At 45.1% G+C, this 23,480-nt stretch overlaps 1 protein-coding gene across 1 annotated transcript; it reads right to left on the minus strand.

Annotated features, from left to right (window-relative positions):
• Positions 1-432: 432 nt before the first annotated feature.
• On the minus strand, positions 433-23,384 carry DLST (dihydrolipoamide S-succinyltransferase). Its single transcript, XM_050798836.1, has 15 exons — positions 23,267-23,384; positions 22,644-22,677; positions 19,643-19,691; positions 16,172-16,227; positions 15,976-16,050; positions 15,381-15,436; positions 13,841-13,952; positions 11,877-12,029; positions 11,440-11,516; positions 10,453-10,550; positions 6,014-6,144; positions 4,511-4,584; positions 4,136-4,219; positions 3,280-3,447; positions 433-1,997 (listed from the first exon to the last, which is right to left on the minus strand). Exons 1-15 carry the CDS (start codon positions 23,327-23,329, stop codon positions 1,863-1,865), a joined length of 1,365 nt encoding a protein of 454 aa, XP_050654793.1. The 5' UTR covers positions 23,330-23,384; the 3' UTR covers positions 433-1,862.
• Positions 23,385-23,480: the final 96 nt, after the last annotated feature.

Consider the following 23,480-nt stretch of genomic DNA (forward strand, 5'->3'; position numbering starts at 1 on the left):
ACCCCTAGGCCTTGAGCTGTCCTCCCTCTATAGACCAAACCACTGTACATCTTACAGGTATTGACTGGTGTCTTATGTCTCACTAAAATGTATTAAATGTGTAAAACTAAGTTGGAACCAGACCACCTTGAACACATGTTCTCAGGATCTCCTAAAGGTGGTGTCACAGACCATCAGTCACTCACATTTGGCTCAGAATAAATCTCTTCAAATATTTTACAGAGGTTGACTCTTTTTGGCAACACTTTCCTGGCTGGCAGTCAGGATTCTACCTTCTGTCAAATTAGGACAGTGTTAACTTCCACATAAGGGATTTCTGATTCCACAAGATAAGCAACAGGACCTTAAGTGGTTTTCAATGATGTCAGTGCAACAGTGCTGGGGACTTGTACCACCTCGGTAGCCAAAAGGAACACAGATACAGGAACCCTGTTTGAGAACATCTGCCCTTTAATTTGCATTTAAAATCAGTTTCTTTAAATACTTTAGTTACAAGTTCTGAATAGTGAAGACAGAGTAGTAGATGCTGCAGGCACTCAGTATTGGCTCCCACCCCTTCCCCCCTCCCCCACCCCCAGGCCTCACTTCTTGGCTCAAGATACAAAAGGGCACTCTCTACTGGCCCTGGTGTCAAATGTCAGCAGCCTCAGGCCTGGATGCGGTTGGATACAAAGCCATGAATCCCAGTAGCTTTCATTCGCATTTAACCATGCTCCAAGGAATTCCAATGATTGTGCCCAGATCCACGGGCAACACACCTTAGAAATGACCTCATCCATTTCACTACTATGTACTAACACCCTCAGGGTGGTTTCCTACCCTAGTCCATGTCCTCCAGATCTGTGTCCTGCAGAGGAAGAGACAAGGCCCCACTATAACGCAGGAAGGAATAAGAACTGCCTCCTCAGCCCACGTGCTTAAAGCAACTTAATTGAAAAGCTCAAGTCAATCTGAGTCAGTCTAGAGGAGACCTCCCCTCCCTAGTCTCTACCAGGCTACGGCCCTTCCTCGGGACCATGCTCGGTCCCACTGCCATGATGTGCTAGAATCTGCTCTAAGAACAAGGTGCTAGAATGAGGCCCAGCAACCAGGAAAGGGTTTGGAAAGGGTTGCTACAGCCCCAGCTGTGTGAGATTGTGCCAAGACGAGTCTTCCTGGTGTAAGCCTATGATGGAGAGCGTCGGCGCGGGCTCTCCTATGGTGATTACAACACGTGACCTCAGGGGACCTCTGCCCTCTCCTCCCACTCACACGCCCAGATCCCCTGGCCTGTGCTTCCTGGAAGAGGTAGAAGAGGCATCTTGAAGTCAATGACAACGGAGAATGAAGGTGCCACTGAAGAAGCAAAGCAGCACCTCTTTGCCTGTGTTCAATCCCTCCACACAAGTGGAATCAAGGGAGAATGTGAACAGCCAGGACAGAGGCTGCTCTGAGCTTGGGAGGCACAGCATCCTCCTAAACATCTCTGCAGAACAAACTTTCAAAAGATAGGAACTTAATAACATGGTCCCCGGGGGTTTCTCTATAGTATACCAGCACTAGGGAGAAGCAAAATCATCTCTGCGGAGGGTTGATGGAAGAAAGGCAGGAATATGGATGAGCATTCATTAAGGCGCTCTCTCTCTCAAGCCTAAGGAATTAAGATATTCGAGGGTATGAGACAGGTGCAGAGAGGGAGAGAGCCTGGCAGGAACACCAAGAAAAGACCTGTGACTGCTGGTTACATAGTGCTCTGCTTCCTTGCTTGAGGCCAACAGCATGTGCCTGCCTGTCACCAGGCTAACCCGGGACCCATGACGGGACAGGGAGAAGACTGATTTTCAGTTCCTGCATGATCAATTTATAGGGTGTGTGGGTTCCTCCTAAAGATCCAGGAGGAGGACTCTGGGATCCTCTACCGCTGCCTTGATTTTGCGGAGGAAAGTCACAGCCTCTCTGCCGTCAATCAGCCGGTGGTCGTAGGTCAGTGCCACATACATCATGGGCCGCACCTCCACCTACAGAGAGGAAAGGTCAAGAGGTTTGTCCCCAGCAAGCCACAGCCAGCCTTGCTGAAGGAGGAGATTTAGCACGGCCCATAAGAAAGTTCCTATTTCCAGAGCCTTTCCTATTGATGTTGCCTCTGCATATTTACAGTATTTTCAAAGACCAGGCCTTACCCTCAGTGCAAAGCTTCCCCACTCAGAAACAAAGTTTGCCAAGAAAACTGTCCTCTCACAACTGTCTTTTATTTTTTAAAAACATACTCTGCCCTCTAATGCATCTGCTGCCTACGAGGAAAGTCTTCCCTTCAGTTCTGGCTGCCTGTACTTGCTTCTCTGGTGTTAGAATTAAAAAAAAAAAAAAAAAAAATTAAGCTGGGGTCTACAAATTCTGGAATTGTATGTGTAGTTGGGTGTGTGGGCATTTTCCAGGAAGATCTACGGATTTTGGTTTCACACAGGAGTCAGTAACCCAAAAAGATTCTAAACACAGGAGTTCCCAGAAAGCTTTTGATATCAACATATCTTCTAAGGGCCAGCTCAAGCCCCTTTAATACTTAATTCTCTGAACTCCTAGGAAACTTCCAAGCTTTATCATACAACTTGCCAGCTCATAGACTGACATGCATAAATGTCATCTGTTTCCCAGGGGCAAGGGACCATGTCTCCAACTATATCCCCCACTCCATAGAAGCAAACAAGCCTTCTCAGCTCAGTGGTTCTCAAACTTGAATATGCATCAGGATCATCTGCACTTCTTCTTTAAGTCTGGGATGGGGTCTAAGAATATGCATCTCGGCCGGGCACGGTGGCTCAAGCCTGTAATCCCAGCACTTTGGGAGGCCGAGGCGGGTGGATCACGAGGTCAGGAGATAGAGACCATCCTGGCTAACATGGTGAAACCCCGTCTCTACTAAAAATACAAAAAACTAGCCGGGCGTGGTGGCGGGCGCCTGTAGTCCCAGCTACTTGGAGGCTGAGGCAGGAGAATGGCGTGAACCTGGGAGGCGGAGCTTGCAGTGAGCCGAGATCGCGCCACTGCACTCCAGCCTGGGTGACACAGCGCGAGACTCCGTCTCAAAAAAAAAAAAAAAAAAAAAAAAAAGTATATGCATCTCTAACAAGGTCCCAGATGATGTTGATCCAGACCACAATTTGATAATCAGTGCCTTAGCTATTAGAAACTAAGAAATGGAACTTAGGCCTAGAATTATAGTTAATGTTTTGCAATTAGCATTTAGTTGGATTTCCCCTTCATCAAGACCTAGCCACTAGGACCTTAGAAGGGAGTTCCTACCTTGCCTCCTACAGCCACTGGCCTGTCAAAGATGCCATGCATCCCCAGGATGGCAGACTGAGGGGGGTTGATAATGGGTGTTCCAAAGAGCGAGCCAAAAACGCCTCCATTGCTAATGGTGAAGGTACCGCCATCCATATCTTCAATGGCAAGTTCATTCTTTCGGGCCTAAAAACAGATTTCGTCATTGAAATATTAAGCCAACCCAGCTTCCTTCATCTAAAGTCAGTCCATAATCCCAGCACTTTGGGAGGCTGAGGCAGGAGGACTGCTTGAGGCCAGTTCAAGGTCAACCTGGGCAACACAGTGAGACCCCACCTCTACAAAAAACTTTATTAGCTAGGCATGGTGGTGCACACCTGTAGTCCCAGCTACTCAGGAAGCTGGGGCAGGAGAATCGCTTGAGCCCAGGAGTGCAAGGCTGCAGTAAGCTATGACTCTACCACTCTACTCCAGCCTGGGCAACACAGCGAGACCCTGCCTCTAAAAACAAAAAAGCAAAGGAAGTCCAGAAAGCTTGTATCATGAGATTGATGGCACAAGCGCCAGCCTCCGTGTGACAGTTGTCCGGCTGAGGTGTCTATGACCAGGGCTCCACCAGAGAAAAGGCACAACTTCATAGAGCTGAAGACTTCAAAGAAGATCTTTTCTAGCAGGTCTCATCTGATGAGATTTCAGTTACCAGAGCGCGGTGAACTCCACCAGATAGATAAAATACTTAGCTCTCATGGGCCACTGCTTTTCTCAGGGGCTATGCACTTGACGTTCCATGAGCACTGCTCGCTGGCGAGCCCAGCCTTCCGAAGGCTCTTTTCCCTCGCCTGCTCAGCAGCTTGTATACATCTTTCTACTTTACCTTCTCTCCCAGTTCAGTGATGGTCCGTTCAATATCTGCATAATTCATAGCTTCCACATTCCTGATGACTGGAACCACCAGACCCTGAAGAGGGTGAAGAGCTGTTTTCAGTTGCAAATTAACATTACCTTTTATAGTTACAATTCCCTTGATTCAACCAGTGGTATCCCCTCCCTAGAATACCTTCATTACTCAATGTGATTAACAGAAAGTCTTAAGATAAAAGAATGTGGCATGGTTTAAAAGAAAAAAAGTTACTAACTCCTTCCTAAAAACACAGAATTAAAGAAATGATTTCTCTTATGTGATCTCCTTCTTCACACAGATAAGGTGAGGGTCTAAGACCAGCGTTCCCCATCTCCTGCCCCAACATACCCGTGGGGTGGCCACTGCAACACTGATGTCAATATAATCCCTATACACCACCTCTTTGGTTGTATCGTCAATCACTATGAGAGAGAAAATACATGTTACACACAACTCCCCAGGCAGGCCAAGGCTAATGAGGTAATATCTGCATTAACAGAGTAAAAATCTGCAGAGCTTGATACAGTGTGGGTGGACCAACCACCATGAACACCATTGCATTATGCAAGGCAGCTGGCATTCCACTTACTCCATCCCAACCAAGCATAGTATCTCCCAAGTCCCCTGACTGCGCCTGGGCAGAGGAGCATCCATTTCTTTGGCAGCCCTAAGAAGGGCTCAACACACTGGCTTACATAGGATAGGTATGCACTAAATTCTCGTTAAGTAGCTCTATTCAAGCTCTGCCTTTGCAGAGAATGACTAACGTTAACAAATGTTCCAAAAAAGGGCAAATTCGGAAAGGAAAAGGGGTACAGAGATGCTACACATTCTCTGCTTCCGACTCTCAACAAGAGTAAGAGGGGAGATCCAAGAGTAAGCGGGGTGATCTGGCTTTGAAATATGCTACCTTGAGAGATGGCAAACCAGCATCTGAAAATGTACACCTAGCACTAATGGGAAAATAAAGGCTTGGGAATCATTTCCACAGAAAGTCCACGTTGTATTGTTAGATAAGACATCCGGAGGAAGCATGTAACATGAAAAAAGAGGCCATGAGAACTTTTGAGAGCCGCCTACATGTGTGGGCAAGCAGAAGCGGGCCACTGAAAAAGACAGTCAGGGAGGCATAAGAAGAATGGGAAAAACAAGAAGAGGTATACATATGGGCAAAACAAAGTTGGCATTCTACCTCCTTAGAGCACACTATTCAACAGGAGGGACTAGGGCTTCTGCTTCTAGACCTTTAGGGCCCCTGACATTGCTGAGGATGGCAAAAGTATCACTGCCCCCTCTCCAATCTCCCAAGGAACAGAGAAGTGTGTCAACAGGAAAGCAAAGTGCTTGTTAGGTCCACACTACAATGACATAGGTGAGTAAAAAGGAAAGAAAATGAGCACCAAGTCCATCAAAGAGAGGCCAAGCCCAAGCTCCCAGTGAGGCCCATCCACCTGAGATCGATGGTCAGCCAGGAGCCTACACCAAGTGTGGAAGTCAGGCCCCAAGGTAACAGGGCCTGTGGAGCTGGGGAAGGGGAGGAAGCCAGAACACGAGCTTCCACCTTGATAGGAGACAGCCTGGAGAACTGGGCTATCCCACAACTGCTTGCTGCCTGAGCAGCTGCCAAGCAGTACACTGGGAAGAGAAACTGTTCTGCCCAGCTGGTGGGGAGAAAGTAATCATGATGCTGCTTCAAGGAAGTGAACCAAGAAATCCCTGGGGAAGATACCCATATTTCTACAGGTAGCAAATAAAAAGCCTTGGTCTGTTGATCCTCTGCATGTGGGAGCAGGTCTGTGCTCATACACCTACCTTCCAGGACCTCTCTGATTCTGGCCACAAGCAACTCACCTGCATTTACAACAGGCTGTTCCTGCAAGGCAAAGGCTGAGGCCTTCACAAATGCCGACATGAAGCCTAGTTTGAGGTTATGTTTCTTCAAAAAAGCCTCTTTGTGCCGAGCCCTCATCTCCTGGATGTTACTGTGAAAACATTACAAAACAAACTGACCACAAAGCCTGTATTTTGACTTTCACACAGGTTTCTCACTCCATATACACAATCAGGTGAGAGCTTTTCCCTCACTCTGGACCATTACCTTAGTTCAAGTTTTGAAATAGTCTACCTGAGGTTAACACAGTAACTCTGTTCTTTTACAAAGAAATATAAAGGAATCAGGCCCAATCTGTCTTTAAGGTGGGTTAAGCTCTTTACAGCGCTCCTTCATGGTCTAGAAGTCAGATTTCAGTGACACATCATATGAACAAGAGATCACACAGCACACCAACATCCTTCCCCTGAATAACTGAGCTATCCATCTTGAAAAAAAAAATTGTTTTAAAGTATAAACAAAATCTACAAAATAAGCAATATTCTTATTTATTGTTAGAATACAAAAAAAAAAAAAAAAAAACCACTAAATCTGAGTATAACTCCCATGTGATACTCCTCGTATCTCTTGATTAGTGGAGACTAAAATAAACACTTCACAGGTACATGAGGCTCCATGTGGGAAAAAGCAGTCATGACTATGCACGGAAGGGTATAACCCAGTGTTCTTTCAGACTCATAGAAAGTCATATTCATTCTTCATCTTTCCAGAGTTAGCAGTTCCATCCACTTATTCTTTCAAACAGGCACTAACACCTACTACATGTGAGGGTCAGGGCCAGGCACCAAGATACAAAGCTAATTAAGACATAGCTCTTGCCCTTAAGATTAGTTTAATGGCTGTGATTTCTTGGTATTCAGAAAAGTGGCCACCTGTGGTTTAGGCTGCTCCCCTTCAGATGAAGCAGCAAGTCTTCTGAAAAGCCTTTACAACATGAACAGCCTTTATTCTCTTGGGACTGGTTTTTTTCAAAGACACATTGCAGAGTTAGTGGGAAATGGCTTTCCCATCACTTTGCTGCAGAAACCTCAGTATTTATCGGAATGTAATAATGCAGTTCTACGATGAAAATTGAATTTAACTTTATCTCAGGGCCAAATGCTCGGTTCTCCCTTTCTCCCTCTAATGGCCTAATTAGACATTAGCATGAAAGGTAAGATGTGATACAATTTTAACAGCCCCCTTCAAATCTTTTGTTTTTGAAAAAGGAAGTTTTTCCAAGGGGGACTGATTGGGTTTAAAATGCTTGTTTTCCTGATTCTAACCTTATTTAGTGCTAGGATTACCACCCTAAAGACATTACTGGTTCCCAAGACACAAGAGCTGCAGAAGAGGGAAAGAGATGTGATAAACATCTCTGCTCTCAAACCTGCCCAAATGTCATTGTCTGGTCATTAAGTAGTTTCTATTTCAGAGCTCTGCCCTTGGAGGCAAAGGCTGGGACAACAGGGAAAGGGAGAAGGTCTCAGAAAGGTCCCTTATGGGTTAGCTGATCAGCACAAGACCCAAAGGGCACTCGATCTAAACCAAATTAGGCTGCAGCAAGACTGCAAGCCATTGTTAAGTGACACCTTGATTAGCTGCTGAAAGGAGATCCAGCTATTATGCTTACTTTCCAATCAAAGCTGTTGGGCCAACTGCATCTTTCAGGGACACAAATATTTACATGTTTTGTCTTAAGAAATTGGGTAGAATTTCAAAGTCCAATTCAATTTGTGTACAATTTGGCCCTAATGCACTGAAACATAAGCTGCAGCCTTTGTGATTCATTAGTCAAGGTCCTTCCCCTACATCCTATGAACAAGAGAGAAATCTTTGGCTTGAATGTCATCCAGTCTCTTCAGAAAGTTTCCCAATAGAATGGATGACATCCAGTAAAACAGGTCACAGAGCCCTACTCTAAACAATACCACAGCACACTATCAGGAAAACATCCCTTCTCCCTATTTTTCAAAGCCTTTCCAAAGAAAAGCAAATTTCTCTAATGAAAAGTAGATATGCAGACTAAACCCTCAGGACAAAAAGAAACAAAGAGATGACCTGAGACTTGATTTGCTTCCTGACTTAAATATAAACTCCTACCCTGGCATTCAAAACATTCTGAAGTAAGGATCCAACCTTCTTTACCATTCTTTGCTATACATAATCCTCACAACAGAAATGATTTTTGACAATTTCTCAAATGTGTCTTCTACTTTCCCATCTCATGGTCTACACTGTTAACATCGTCTGGAATGACCTTTCTTCACAAGGCTGACAAAATGCTAGCCATTCTTGAAGACCTGTTTAAAAATTCTTTTCTGGCCAGGCCTGGTGGTTCATGCCTATAATTCCAGTGGGAGACCAAGGCAGGAGGATGGCCTGACCCTAGAAGTTCAGGAGACCAGCCTGGGCAACATAGCAAGACCTTGTCTCTACAAAAACTAAAAAAATTGGCCAAGCCTGGTGGCACATGCCTGTGTTCCCAGTGGTCCCAGTCATTTGGGAGGCTGAGGCAGGAGGATCACTTGAGCCTCCCAAGTAGCTGAGACTATAGGTCCACACCACCGTACCTGATTTTATTTTATTTTTTTTGAGATAGAGTCTCATTCTGTTGCCCAGGCTGGAGTGCAGTGGCACAATCTCTGCCACTGCAACCTCCTCCTGGGTTCAAGCAATTCTCGTGCCTCAGCCTTCCCATTAGCTGGGATTATAGGCACGCGCCACCATGCCTGGGTAATTTCTGTATTTTTACTAGAGGCAGAGTTTCACCATGTTGGCCAGGCTAGTCTCGAACTCCTGGCCTGGCCTCATGTGATCCAACCACCTCAGCCTCCCAAAGTGTTGGGATTACAAGTGCGAGCCACTGCACCCAGCCCTCACTTGGCTAATTTTTAAATTTTATGTAGAGACAGTCTCGCTATGTTGCCCAGGGTGGTTTCCAACTCCTAAGCTCAAGCGATCCTCCTTCCTTGTCCTCCCAAAGCTCTGGGATTACAGGCACGAGCCATGGCGCCCAGTCTATAACCCCACTGAATTCCACAGTACAGTACTCTGTACACAGTACACACTCAAAACATGTTTGTCAAATTTCTCTTCCTGACAGTGCTGATACCTGAACACATCAAAATCTTGAAAACAGGTGAGTCAACAATTAGCTCACTACAGAAATGGGCATACCCAGTGAATTAGTACCTTTGGTTAACATTCTAAGGTTAGTTAAAAACACAACTTGTTTTCCATTTCACTATCAAAGCTGGGTAAAATGAAAGACAAGCCTAGCCTATCTTTGCCTTTTCATCTACCCGATTCTGAATCACTTAGGAAAACATGTAAGGAGCAACCCCTGTGTAAAAGAAGTAGGATGTGCTGCCCAGGCTCTCAGCATGCTGTCAAGGCTTCTCCATCCCGAGTGGGAGACCTTTGCATAAACCACGTTGGCCTGGTTGTCCCATCTCTGTTTGGCAACCTGACACTAGTCAGAGTGTACAACTATGACTACTCTCATTTATCAGAAATCACAAGATTCAGCTTTAAAAGTCTAAAATGCTAAGTTGTTGGGTTTTTCTTGAGACAGGGTGTCTCAGTCTGTCACCCAGGCTGGGGTGCAGTGACATGATCTCAGCTCACTGTACCCTCAACCTCCTGGGCTCAAACGATCCTCCCATCTCAGCCCCCCAAGTAGCTGGGGCTACAGGTGTGCACCACCACACTTGGCTAATTTTTGTATTTTTTGTCGAGGTGGGGTTTCACCTTGTTACCCAGCTGGTCTTGAACTCCTGGACTCAAGCAATCTGCCTGCCTCGGCCTCCCAAAGTGCCAGGATTATAGGTGTGAACCACTACACCTAGTCAAGGCTAAGGTTAAGGTCATGGAGAAGGCAGGCATAGTATCAGGAAAGCCAATTAAAGAAGAAGCCAGTGGGTCGCTCTGTGAAAGTTAACAATAAACGGGCCGGGCGCAGTGGCTCACGACTGTAATCCCAGCACTTTGGGAGGCTGAGGCGGGTGGATCACGAGGTTAGGAGATCGAGACCATCCTGGCTAACATGGTGAAACCCCATCTCTACTAAAAAAATACAAAAAATTAGCCGGGCGTGGTGGCAGGCGCCTGTAGTCCCAGCTACTCAGGAGGCTGAGGCAGGACAATGGCGTGAACCCAGACAATGGCGTGAACCTGGGAGGTGGAGCTTGCAGTCAGACGAGATGGCCCCACTGCACTCTAGCCTGGGAGACAGTGAGACTCCGTCTCAAAAAACAAAACAACAACAAAAAAAACAATAAACAAAGCAAAGAAATACCTCTTCCCTGACAAGTTAAGTTTTAGAATCAGCACTAGATAAGGAGATAAGGACAGGGGCAAGTTCGAGTGTTCTCTAAGAAAAAAGGGCCTAGGGGATAACAGGGGCTAGAGACACTACCTCATGTCAATCTCATTAAAAGTTGTCAGCATTGCACATGTATTCTGGGCCTCCTTCAGACGCTGAGCAATGCGCTGCCGCATCCTGTTCATTTTCTCCTGAAAGCGAGAGTGGAACAAGCATTGATAATCTGATCTCTCTGGGTCAAGCATTCCCCGTGTAGTCAGAAAGAACATGGCCTGCCACGAGTGGATGGCCAAGGGCTATAGTACCTAAGTAAAACAAGAGCTCCAGGCTTCCCTTTCCTGTAGTGGCCCTTTCTCCTCCAAGCAAAAACATGCAAACACAGGCCAAAACTACTCACTCAGATGTGCCTGAAGCTTGACCAAGAATGAAGGCTCAGAAACGGTGATTTAAAAACCAAAACCAATTTATGAAAGAATGTAGTGTAGTGTAGTCTAGCCAACATAAGAATCATAAGAAAAAGGGCACTTTCTATTGCTAAAGACTTGCATGACAATAGCTATTTGTGGAACGGAACCTCATAAGCAACAAACTTTTGAGGCTATCATATTTTTAGGAAGTATTCTCAGGCAGAAGAACCACACTCTTGACCATACTTCCTTGAGGTTTTATGTCTGCACCTGACAGCTATTGCTACTGAGTATTATCCCTTAGCTACAGCTAAGTATCCCGGAAGTATAGGAATAGAGCTCACTAAACCACCTCTCTGAAGTGTGTGACATCGTGGGAGGAAGGGGGTGAGTTACTAAGCTACCATCCCCTACAAATATTTAACTTACCCAAGGCTTTCACTGAGCATAATATAGCAGGAAAGCCACTGAACAAGTGTTCAGAAGACCTCGGGTTCTAGTTCTATCATTTGATGGTGATGTGACTATGAAGAAGTTATATTCTAAACTCCCTTTGTCAAGGTTGAGGGAATGAGCTGCCAGCCATTCAAAGGTAGGCACCACCACACCCATACTCCACTAATCTCAACACTGCCCCCTGCCTCTTTCCTGGAAGTGGTCCGCAGAGGCTTACCCGATGTTCTGAACGCAGACCTTTGCCAGCTCCTGGCTCAGCTAGTGGTGGGGCAGCAGTGGGTTTCACTGCAGACACTGAAAATGAAGAGAGGATAAAGTGGCATCAGACAAAGAAAGAAACATCTACTGAGTTTGTGCCAGTGCTTTCATATGTCCTGTTACTTAACCTTCAAGATATTCTGAGGTGTATTAGTATCACTCCAACTTCACAGATGAATAATCTGTTCAGATAAATTAAGTGACTAGCCTAAAGACACACAGCTAGTAACAGAAAGCTGAGATGCAAAACAGAACTTCAGATACAAAGTCGAGAATTCTTTCTACAAGGCAGTCAACCTGGCCTGTTCAGAACCATGATTAGTCTTAGAGTTTACCCTGAGGCAACATATTAGACGAGATGTTCCCCCACATGACACGTGGGAGTTGGAAGCCTACCAGGTTTGCTAGAAGGAGGTTGTGAGGGTGAGGGCACTGGTGGCATCTGAGTGGGTATGGGTGCTGCAGGGGGAGGAACTGGCACTGCTGTAGGTTCTGCCTTTGGGGCTGCAGCAGCAGGAGCTTCGGCCGGTTTGGCCTTAGCAGGAGCAGCTGAAAAACAAGAAAAGTAGATGCCACTGGCACTATCTGAAATGGAAAGCAACCAAATCACAGCTACTAAGCCAAATTTAGTGGCAAAAACTCTAGCTCCAATCAAGTAACAAATGTCTACTGGGTATTGGCAATATGCAAGGCACTATGAGACACACACACAATGACATAAGGCACTATTCTCTATTCCTCAGGGTCCCTGAATGTCCATCAGATAACTGGCTCAATTTAGCTCCCTCCTCGATTTCACAGGTTTCTACTGAATAAATTCAGCAAGTACTTTCAAAGCACCTACCAAGCCCAAGAAAATGTAAACTTCCAAGAGAAAAAAAAAAGTCTAGGCAATTTAAAATATTGAAATGCATACATAAACGTATTTCTAATTACTGATACTCTCCATCCTCTATTCTAACATTATATATGCAAGAATACTACTAAAAAATAGGCTGGGTGCAGTTGCTCACGTCTGTAATCCCAGCACTTTGGGAGGCCAAGGCAGGCGGATCACGAGGTCAACAGATCAAAACCATCCTGGCCAACATGGTGAAACCCCGTCCCTACTAATACAAAAATTAGCTGTGCGTGGTGGCACGCACCTGTAGTCCCAGCTACTCAACAGGCTGAGGCAAGAGAATCACTTGAACTCTGGAGGCAGACGTTGCAGTGAGTCAAGATCAGGCCACTGCACTCCTGCCTGGGCAACAGAGCAAGACTCCATCTCAAAAAAAAAAAAAAAAAAAAATTAAAAAAAAAAAAAAATTCATCGAGGGCTGACTTAGGCTTAAAAAAGCGCTTCATCCAGGATGACTCATAAATCACTGAGGTGGCCAAGTAATAATCTCACAACTTTAAATGAAATGTTTGTTTCTATTTTTCACCCATCTGGACATTACATCCAGGGTTAGTGCTAAGAGAAACTTCTGCAACAGGAGGACTACCCTTATTTCCTAGCCTTCTACCATACATGTTTTCTACTCCGAGCTTCTGGTCTTGCCTGATTAACCTCAATCATGTGGTCGATCTGCATTATTAGTGTAACAATGAAAAAGAAATAGACATTTGTGACTCGTTGGTCTACGAGTATGATTCTCGCTTAGGAAAAAGAAATAGACATTTTAGTGGTTATAAAATTTCACTAAGAGTCAGATAAACAGTTATTAATCTCTAATCCTATCAGGTCTAGTACAAATTATTTTGTTTCTCATTTCTTCCCAAAAGAAATACCAACCCTTCCTAGAGATATGAGAGAATAGATGTGATAAGAAACAACACTGAAATTCCCCATAATAGACAACGAGCATTTCCTTTGAGCATTACGTCAGTGCTCAGAAAGTTCTGAAGCATTTCAGATTTTGGATTTTCAGTTGTGGAGCATTTTAGATTTTGGATTTTCAGTTGTGGAGCATTTTAGATTTTGGATTTTCAGTTGTGGAGCATTTCAGATTTTGGATTTTCAGTTTTGGAGCATTTCAGATTTTGGATTTTCAGTTTTGGAGCATTTCAGATTTTGAGTTTTCAGATTAGGTATGCTCAATCTGTGTATCTATAAGAAAAGGTTCAGTTTCTCAGCTCCTGCTAAGAAACACCCATGGAAAGAACAGAGTATGAGGTTTATTTTTTTAAAAATAAACTTTTCTTCTAGAATTTGACATTTAAAGTTCACACTATATATAAATTTACCCCTTATTCCCTCAACTAAGGGCAGCTGGAATGACAGAGTCTTTGACATATCAGGGAATTGGCACATTATGCTCAGTCCCAATCCCAAGAGGGAACACTGGAGACCTTGAGCACCAGGAGAACTTCTTTACCACCAGTTTTCCTGAGTGTGAAAAGCGGAGTGCCTCCTTCGACTTTTCCCCCATCAGGTACCAAAAGAGCTTCAATCACGCCATTTGCTGGTGATGGAACCTGCACAGATGTCTGGAAGAGGAAGACAGATGGAGGAAGTCCAAATGTTTATCCAGCATTAGAAAATTAGCTGTATAGAATCTCCAACGAAGCCGGGCACGGTGGTTCATGCCTGTAGTCCCAGTACACTGGGAGGCCAAGGCAGGTGGATCACTTGAGGTCAGGAGTTCAAGACCAGCCTGGCCAACATGGTGAAACCCTATCTCTACTAAAAACTACAAAAATGTAATCCCAGCTACTTGGGAGGCTGAGGCAGGAAAATCGTTTGAACCTGGCAGGTGAAGCCAGTATCGCACCATTATACTCCAGCCTGGGTGACAGAGCGAAACGCCGTCTCAAAACAACAACAACAACAAAAACCTCCAATGAGTCACAAGAGTGGTAACACAATATATAAGGCCCTGCACACAAACACCTAAGGCCACAATTTCAGAGCAAAGGTGATGACAAGTCAACGCTATTGTGAAGATTCACTCTTTCTGTCCTTTCTCAGAAACATTCAGGCAATATTCAGTTAATAGGTTTCCAAGTGATACAGGAAAAACTGGAAACAGCTTACTTACCCTCCTCACCCCATCACCACACACTACAAGACTAAAGCTACTAAATGAAGTACATAGTACACACACAGCAAACAATTTAAAGTTAAATGCAGGTCAGGTGCGGTGGCTCACGCCTGTAATCTCAACACTTTGGGAGGCAGAGGCAGGCAGATCACCTGAGGTCAGGAGTTTGAGACCAGCCTGGCGAAACCCTGTCTCTATAAGAAGTACAAAAATTAGCTGGGTGTGGTGGCATGCGCCTATAATCCCAGCTACTAGGGAGGCTGAGGCAGGAGAATCGCTTGAACCTGGGAGGTGGAGGTTGCAGTGAGCTGAAATCAGGCCACTGCACTCCAGTCTGGGCAACAGAGCAAGACTCCGTCTCAGAAAAAAAAAAAAAAAAAGGAAGTTGGCCGGGTGCGGTGGCTCAAGCCTGTAATCCCAGCACTTTGGGAGGCCGAGACGGGCGGATCACGAGGTCAGGAGATCGAGACCAGCCTGGCTAACACGGTGAAACCCCGTCTCTACCAAAAAAATACAAAAAAAAACTAGCCGGGCAAGGTGGCGGGCGCCTGTAGTCCCAGCTACTCAGGAGGTTGAGGCAGGAGAATGGCGTAGACTCGGGAGGCAGAGCTTGCAGTGAGCTGAGATCCGGCCACTGCACTCCAGCCTGGGCGACAGAGCACGACTCCGTCTCAAAAAAAAAAAAAAAAAAAAAAAAAAAAAAAAAAAAGGAAGTTAAATGTAAAAAGTTTTTTTTTAAATTGAACAAATCCAATAATTTTACAACTGAGGTTAGAGCTAGTTAAAAATTATCTCTAAACAACGGTTAAGTCCCTGTTTCATTAGGTTAACTAAGGGAAGCCCATGAAAAACTGGTAATATAAGATAAGCCTACCTTGTCAGTTTCAATCTCACAAACCACTTCATCTTCTGCAACGGTGTCTCCAACAGCTGAAAAGACAATCAAAGGCTACCTGTTAGCGGGGAGCCTCCAGTATGTTACAAGAACCCTTTCCTACAGGGCCAGCGGAAAGTACATATGTAAAGAAAAGGGCAGAGCTATAAATTCTACAACTATCCTTGGTGGAGGGGAGAATTTTAGAAAGCACTTAAACTTAAGAAGTGAGAGGAGCCAGGCACAGTGGCTCACGCCAACACTTTGTGGCAGGCCAAGGCGGGCAGATCACCTGAGGTCAGGAGTTTGAGACCAGCCTGACCAACATGGTGAAACCCCATCTCTACTAAAAATAAAAAAAACTTGGCCATGCGTGGTGGTGGGCACCTGTAATCCCAGCTACTCAGGAGGCTGAGGCAAGAGAATCACTTGAACCTGGGAGGTGGAGGCTGCAGTGAGCCGAGATCATACCACTGCACTCCAGGCTGGGAACAGAGTGAGACTCTGTCTCAAAAAAAAAAAAAAAAAAAAAAAAAAAAAAAAAAAAAAACCAAAAACAAAAAGAAAAACAAGAAGAGAGGAAACTAAATCTTACCTTTCTCCCACCTGACATCTCCCTCTGTGACAGATTCTGCAAATGCTGGGGTTTTGACTGTAACCAAGTCATCCTCTAGGAAAAATGCAAAAAAGAAAATCACAAGTAGTTCATTTTTCATTATTTTTCTTTAATTAAACTCAATCACTTGTTGCTCTTCCCATAAAATTCCATTCCCAAGAAGGCAGGTACTTACTGCATACAGCTGTAGTTCTGAAGAAGCGAACACTGAAGACACTGTTGTTGTTAATGCTACAAAAGAAACACACGTTAACTCCTTTAGCAGGTGAACCACTCACACTTTAGTTAAGGCCCCATGGGTCACCTTTCCCTTAAACAGTGACTCCTGACCAGGGGTGTACATCAGTGTCACTTGGGGAGGAACCTTTTCAAAGTTCACATGTCTAGGCCTCTCCCCCAGGGATTCTGACTCAGCAGGTCTGGAGTAGAGCCTAATGACCCAGGTACCTTAGACGGTGAGCTCCCCAAGTACGCCCAGGCCCCTGTGTTGCAATGCAATGCCAGCTCTCACAAAACAGACTTACATTTGGTTCTTTAAAGAAAAAATAAGCACCTTGGTCCTTTGTAGACTGAAAGGACTTAGAATCTTGATTTGGTTTTTTGTTTTTTAAGAGACAGAGACTTGCTCTGTCACCCAGGCTGCAGTACAGTGGCATGATAATAGTTCACTGTAACCTCGAACTCCTGGACTTAAGGGATCCTCCCACCTCTGCCTCCCAAGTAACTGGGACTACAGGCACATGCCACCCAGCTAATTTTTTTTAATTACTCTTTGTAGACTACGGACTTCATTGCCCAGATGGGTCTCCAAGATCCTGCCCAAAGCGCTGGGATTACGAGAGTGAGTCACCATGTCCAGCCAGGTCTCTTTCTTAACTAAATCCAGAATAGATATATGGCTTGCCCAGGGTACAAGCCATTGTGCAAGGTATAATGGAATTTCTGCCCTCAAGATAACAGATTCAGATCAGATAAGGCAGCAAGATTAACAAGACTAACTCGGAAGTAAAACAAGGTGTTATGCCAAAAAAAACAAAACAAAAACCCCAAAACAAAAAAACCACACACAAACTCCATATGGTATCTCCTACTCGGTTCTCTTGCTAGAAAGCAGCATATCAATACATTCTGGACTCGTTCAAAATGAACCTCAAAGACCAAGGCATTTACAAATATGGCCTTTACAGTAATAACAGAAACTGGAGAATGAACTCACCCTGTATGCACAAAGCCATTAACAGTGGTTACCTCTGAGGGGTGAGAGATATAGACATACACGGTATCTCTGGTTATGTGTTGCACACTTACACCATTTGGGAGAAAGATTTGGATTGATGGGGACTTTCACTTTCTACACTTCAGGATTGTTTGAATATTCTACAACAAGCATTTTTATAATAGAAAAGTAAAATAGATTTAAGTTGTCTTTAGGTATTTTTACTTTTATAACGTCAAAATAACTGTAAGGTCTATGTATAACCAAGAAAAAAATGAAGATATTTAAAAACTACAGAATACAAAATGTTCTTCATATAGTTTGTAACCATGTAAAGTACATGCCTACAGGCAAGAACTAACAGGCAACATGCAAGTGCAAAGACTGCTCTGCAAGTCATCCAGGAACCCAGAGGGGTGGCCACCACTACCAAGAGGCATTTGGGGGGGCTAGAGGACAAGGATAAAAAAGTCTTCTCATGGATACCCTTTTTACTTTTTGAATTTTTAACCATGTAAATATAATACTATTAAGTAAAAACATAAAACCAAAAATTGTTTTACAATAAAAGATTTCTTAAATAAAGTGGGTACCTTATTCACAGAAAAGGAACAACACACACAAAGATACTGGAATAGAGTGACATGATCAGGGGTGATCCCACACACAGTTTACTTTTTCCTCATTATTTACTTTCAAATATTTAGTGTATTTATGGTAGAGATTCATGATTGTCCCAATTTTCATTTAATTGCAGATGAGTAATACATTTTGAATATCTAAATAACTAGATGTTCACTGCAGGATATTATAAATAGCAAAAAGAATACTTACAATGGGATCATACCACACAGTAGAAAATGAAATCATTTTGTAACCTGCTTTTTCCCACTTTTCATAGTGTGAACATCTGAACGTGCTACAGTTTAGCCAATCCCTTGCTGTTTGCCATTTTGAGATAAATCTGGTTATACCAGTTCTTTAGTATAGATTCCTAGAGATGGAACTGCTAGACGAAAAGGTACACACAGGCCAGGCCATGGCTCACGCCTGTAATCCCAGCACTTTGGGAGGCTGAGGAGGGCGGATCACCTGATGTCAGGAGTTAGAGATCGGCCTGGCCAACATGGTGAAACCCCATCTCTAGTAAAAATACAAAAATTAGCCAGGTGTGGTGGCGTGCGCCTGTAATCCCAGCTACCCAGGAGGCTGAGGCAGGAGAATTGCTGGAATCCGAGAGGCAGAGGCTGCAGTGAGCCGAGATCGCACCACTGCACTCCAGCCTGGGCGATAGAGCAAGACTCCGTCTCAAAAAAAAAAAAAAAAAAAAAAAAAAAAAAGGTACACACATTCAAAGACTTATAACTATCAAATTGCCCTCCAAAATAACACAGGAATTCATATTTCTAGTACTGAGTGCAACATTTACTCAATTTAAAAAAACCAGCCAGGCACCGCAGCTCACGCCTGTATCCTCCACTTTGGGAGGCTAAAGCAAGTGGATGGATTGCTTGAGCCCAGGAGTTTGACACCAGCCCAGGTATCATGGCAAAACAATCCCACCTCTACAAAACATACAAAAATCAGCCGGGCATGGTGGCACGTGCCTGTAGTCTCAGCTACTCAGGAGGCTGAGGTGAAAGGATCTCTTGAGCCCAGGAGGCTGAGGATGCAGTGAGCCAAGATCAGGCTACTGCACTCCAGCCAAAGTGGCAGAGCAAGATCCTGTCTCAAAACAAACAACAACAACTCTCATTGTGATGTACAGTAAGCAGCTCATCCGCTGACCCCTTCACTTTGAGGATTCTCCCTGTAGAGAAAGCAACCTGACAGCTGTTGAACAGATAAGTAGGGAGTATTCTCTTAGCATCACCACGGAAACATTTGGAATGCAAAGCAGCATTTAAGCAACATTCATACGCAGAAGTTAATCTGAAACACACATGGGTGGCCTTTCTCCAAACTCTGCATTAGGCAGCAACAGCATTCCCTCCAAACTAGTCAGTCCCAGGACTCAACCAGTTTTAAGCTTTTACTGTTTTTAAAAATGAGTAACTATGCTACTGAGAGGATGCTCTCAATCTCCACAATAAATGTAACCTTGAGCCTTTCAGCTGCACTTACATCCAAACAGAGTGTCTAGGAGCACCCTTCTATATCCCATAGAAAGAGGGTTCCAACTTAACTTTCATTACAATCTAAACACCTGTGGAGAGCGGGCACACTCCTAGTTCAACACCTGACATGGAGCTGATGCTCAAGGAACATCACATGGGAAAAGTGAACATCGAGGTTAGTCTAAGGACTCAACATAATCACCTCAATTTCTAGGTCTGGAGGCCAGTGAAGAATTCAGATGGTCAAATTTAGAACTTTATGTCTTAATAAATAACCCGTGGCCACATGTCTGTACTCCCCAATGATACTTACACAACCTTCCTGCTGTTAAGGTAACCTGGTCCCTGGCATAAGGAGACCCCTGCAAGAAACAAAATAACTCTTAACCAACAACGCTTATCTCACAAAGGATACATGCTGGGAATGGAAAAGAGGTCTGCTCACCCCCAACCCTGAGACAGAGCCGTTATATCAACGGCAACAGATATAATCTTTATCATAGAGTCCTGCTTCTCAAACTTTTCCAAAGTAGCCTTAGTGGCAGAGAGCAACTGGGTATGTGAGATTGAGTGGGAATGTGTTTGGCCGGGGAGGAAAGAGAAAAAATTTGATGGCACAGCCCAAAGTGATTATATAATCTCATTTTCCTTAAAAAGTCAGAACTTTTCATTATTCCTGTATGTTTTCATAATAAAATGTCTCTCGCCAAGTCTCCAAATACAACTGAAGCCTGAGAAAGACAGGGGATGGCTTATACTGTGACTATACATAACCCAATTTGAGAAGCAAGGAGGATATTTGGTCCGGGTTTGAAAAGCCTGGGTTGGAAATCTTATCACCCGAACCCTAGTGGTAAAGATTTGGCTACTTTAGGTTCAGGGTCTCCAGGTTGTCCTAGGGCTGAGAAAATCATGTCCCCATCTTTCAGTGTATTGACTTCCCATGCCATTCTGAAGTCTTCCGCCCTGGTCACTCTCAACAAGGTGAAAGCCCCTTTCTGCCCACCAGCTGTCCTTATCAGAGTCAACTGCATTTCCCCAACTGATGACTAGTAACTACAGCTGCCTCTTCTGAATTCTTTCTTATGTCTTTTTTCTTTCAGATTAACAATTCTTTCTGAACCATAGGCTCAAGAGACACCAAATGAGAGCTAGCTCTCTCTTATGCCCACCTCCTCACAAACATCCCAACACAGGTAAGCCAGTCACCTCTATGTCCAGCAGCCAATGACTATGCAGTGCAAATTCTAAGCATGGTATGTTCTTGAACTAGAATAGCTGGTGCCCCACATTGATTTTGGAAACCTGGAGTCTAATTCAGAGTTCATCCTACAGCACATTTCATTTGTACAGCGCTTTAGGGTTTATAAAAAGCTTTCCCATAATGACTTCACTTTGATTTTACAGTCTCACAACTCTCTGAAGTGGAACGACTATCTGCCATCATTCCCATTTCATATAAGCAGGGCTTCTGGAGGTTAAGTGAGTAGCCTAAGGTGAATCCCTGAGCCCAAATGCAAATCCCCAAATGCAAGGTTCTTTCCATTGTCCTGCCCACCTATAAAGTGGAGAAAATGTTCACTTACATTGTTCAGGGTTCCCACTTGAAAAATACATTTGTTATTGAGAGTCCACTACAAGCTGACATTGTGCTAGGTGCCTTATGTTCTCATAACTCAGGATAAAGTCCACACACTTTACATGATCCTGTACCGTCCAGCCCACTCTATCTTTCCTGCCAGACAGGCTTCTTCCCATGTCTATCACTGGTCAAGTCCTTTCCTGTCTGAAAACCTTTGCACAAGCAATTCCCTTTGCCTGGAATACATTTTCTTGGCTCTTTTATATTCAGGTCTCAGTTAAATGTCACTTCTTCAGGGAAGCCTTTACTGACATTTCCAACCTTCCCAAGCTGGGCTACATCATTCCACCCTTTCATCAAACCCTTTATTCCTCTCTCGTAGTAACCACAATTTAATTATGCCCTTGTCGGAACATAACTGTATACCTGCTCTCTCTCTCCAGCTAGCCCATAAAATCTTGAGGCTAGAGTCCATCTGTATCCCTGTTACCCAGAACAGTGGCTGGCATATAGTAAACACTCAATAAATGATCTGTTGAGTCTATGAGTAAATGAGAGCATGGTGGGTTAAGAGTTCAGGCTGGGTCAGGTAGACCTGGCTGGATCAACAGCTGGGTGTGTGACCATGGCCAAGGCTTTTAAGCTCTCTTGTCTTGGGTTATGCATTTGTAAAATAGAAAAAATACTTTTTACTGTTTTGTGATGATTACAAAATTCACAGAAAGCAGTCATATAAATGCTTGGCGCAAAGAAAGCCCACAAGATCAACTCATTCAACAAATACTTAGGCTAGGCATGTAACAGAAAATAAGCTATGGATGACACTTTTTTTTTTAACTAGTGGAATAAAATCTAAACTCCTTCAAGTCTCTATACCATCTTCTATCTCATGCCACTCTCTCCGTTAACCAAAATACTCTAGCCAAATCACCTTTTTTCCAGTTCTTAAGTTCTGCCAACCTCTTTTCTTCCTCAGGGTCTTTGTACATGCCATTCTCTTTCTCCTGGGCTTCACTGGGTTAGCTCCGTCACATCCTGCTGGCCATAACTTTTTTTTTTTTTTTTTTAAGACAGAGTATCCTGTCGCCCAGGCTGGAGCGCAATGGTGCGATCTCACTGCAAGCTCCGCCCCCCCGGGGTTCACACCATTCTCCTGCCTCAGCCTCCCGAGGAGCTGGGACTACAGGCGCCCACCACAATGCCGGGCTAATTTTTTGTATTTTTTAGTAGAGATGGGGTTTCACCGTGTAAGCCAAGATGTCTCGATCTCCTGACCTCGTGATCCGCCCGCCTCGGCCTCCCAGAGTGCTGGTACTACAGGCGTGAGCCACCGCGCCCGGCCATGGCCATAACTTTTAAGTCACCTCAGAAATTTCTGGGCTCTTCTGTCCACCCTCACATGTTTCCTTCTCAGCAGTTACAAAAATTTGCCTTTGTTCGCTTGTTTAGCAATTGACACTATCCAACTAGCCAAGGAGCTCCACGAGGGCAAGAACTGTACACTTCTGTATCCACTCCAGTATCCCTAGTGTCTAGCACATTGCCTGACACAGTAGAAACTCAACAACTACGAGCTAAATGAATAAACGATAGCTCATGATTATGTAGCACTGTGTCTCACTACTCTCTGAACCGAACTGTCTTTAGGTATTATGAGAAACACAGGCACCCCCAGACATACTGCTCTGTCCAGGAGCAGAGCATTTTAGGTGACGGCAAGGGCAGAACTTACCAGGCAGGGAACGTCTCCCTAGAGGGCAGTTCCCCTGTTGAGAAAGAAGACATTATCGACGTCACCCAAGATGGAAAAAAAAAAAAAAAAAAGAACACCCAGCTTTTTCTTCTAAGTACACGCTCAAAGCTGTACCAGTGGTGGTGACAGGTGAATCTCGTAACTCCAAAGGTAAATGTAACACACCGTGCTGGCAGTCCCAATCAACACGCTGGGCCTGCCAAACTATCTCAACTTCCCAACGGGACTCACTAATACCCACTGATTTTAGCAGGGCAAGAGGAGACGGGCGCCGAATCCCGCCAGAGGACTCCGCCGCGCCTCCTCCCTAACTCTGAGTCGAGTAACTGGACGGGCGCGGCTCCCCAGCTCCAGCGCGGAGGGTGGGGTACAGCAGGAAACGTTTCCCGCGGGCTGCCTGAAGAAGGCAGGGGGCCACTGGGCTCCGCAAAACGGTCCCGAGGGCAACCACGGCCCCCGGCCGCCCAGCCCGCGCGGCCTCCGCGTCCCAGTGCCCTTGGTGCCCGGTCTGGCCGGCGCGCCGCGCCCCTGCCTTCCAGGCCTCCTGTCCGCCCGCCAACAGACTCCTCACCCGTCGAGGCCCCGGCTCGGCCAGACCGTACCTTCTGGAAGGCAGAGAGCGAGCGGCTGAATGCCCGGGACACACAGCGGGACCGCGACAGCATCGCGGCGGCGGAGCCGAGGGCGGGCGGACACCGGATATAGGGCCCGGCAACAACCGGAAGTGGGGCGGGCCGCAGTACCCGCCGCCCGACGAGGGGTGTTCGGAGCGAACCACTGGCAGGGGGTGGGCGCACGGCTTCGCCCAGTCGCCGG

This window comes from Macaca thibetana, chromosome 7 (genome assembly GCF_024542745.1).
Source record: "Macaca thibetana thibetana isolate TM-01 chromosome 7, ASM2454274v1, whole genome shotgun sequence".
In the NCBI taxonomy this organism is placed as follows: Eukaryota; Metazoa; Chordata; class Mammalia; order Primates; family Cercopithecidae; genus Macaca; species Macaca thibetana.

Excerpts from the sequence above, each read along its gene's own strand:
- DLST (XM_050798836.1), bottom strand. The coding sequence starts at position 23,329 with ATGCTGTCGCGGTCCCGCTGTGTGTCCCGGGCATTCAGCCGCTCGCTC. Across the intron at positions 16,228-19,642 it reads CTTAACAGCAGGAAGGTTGT|CATTAACAACAACAGTGTCT; the intron begins GTAAGTATCATT and ends TTTCTTTTGTAG. Across the intron at positions 13,953-15,380 it reads GTGAGATTGAAACTGACAAG|ACATCTGTGCAGGTTCCATC; the intron begins GTAGGCTTATCT and ends TTCCTCTTCCAG.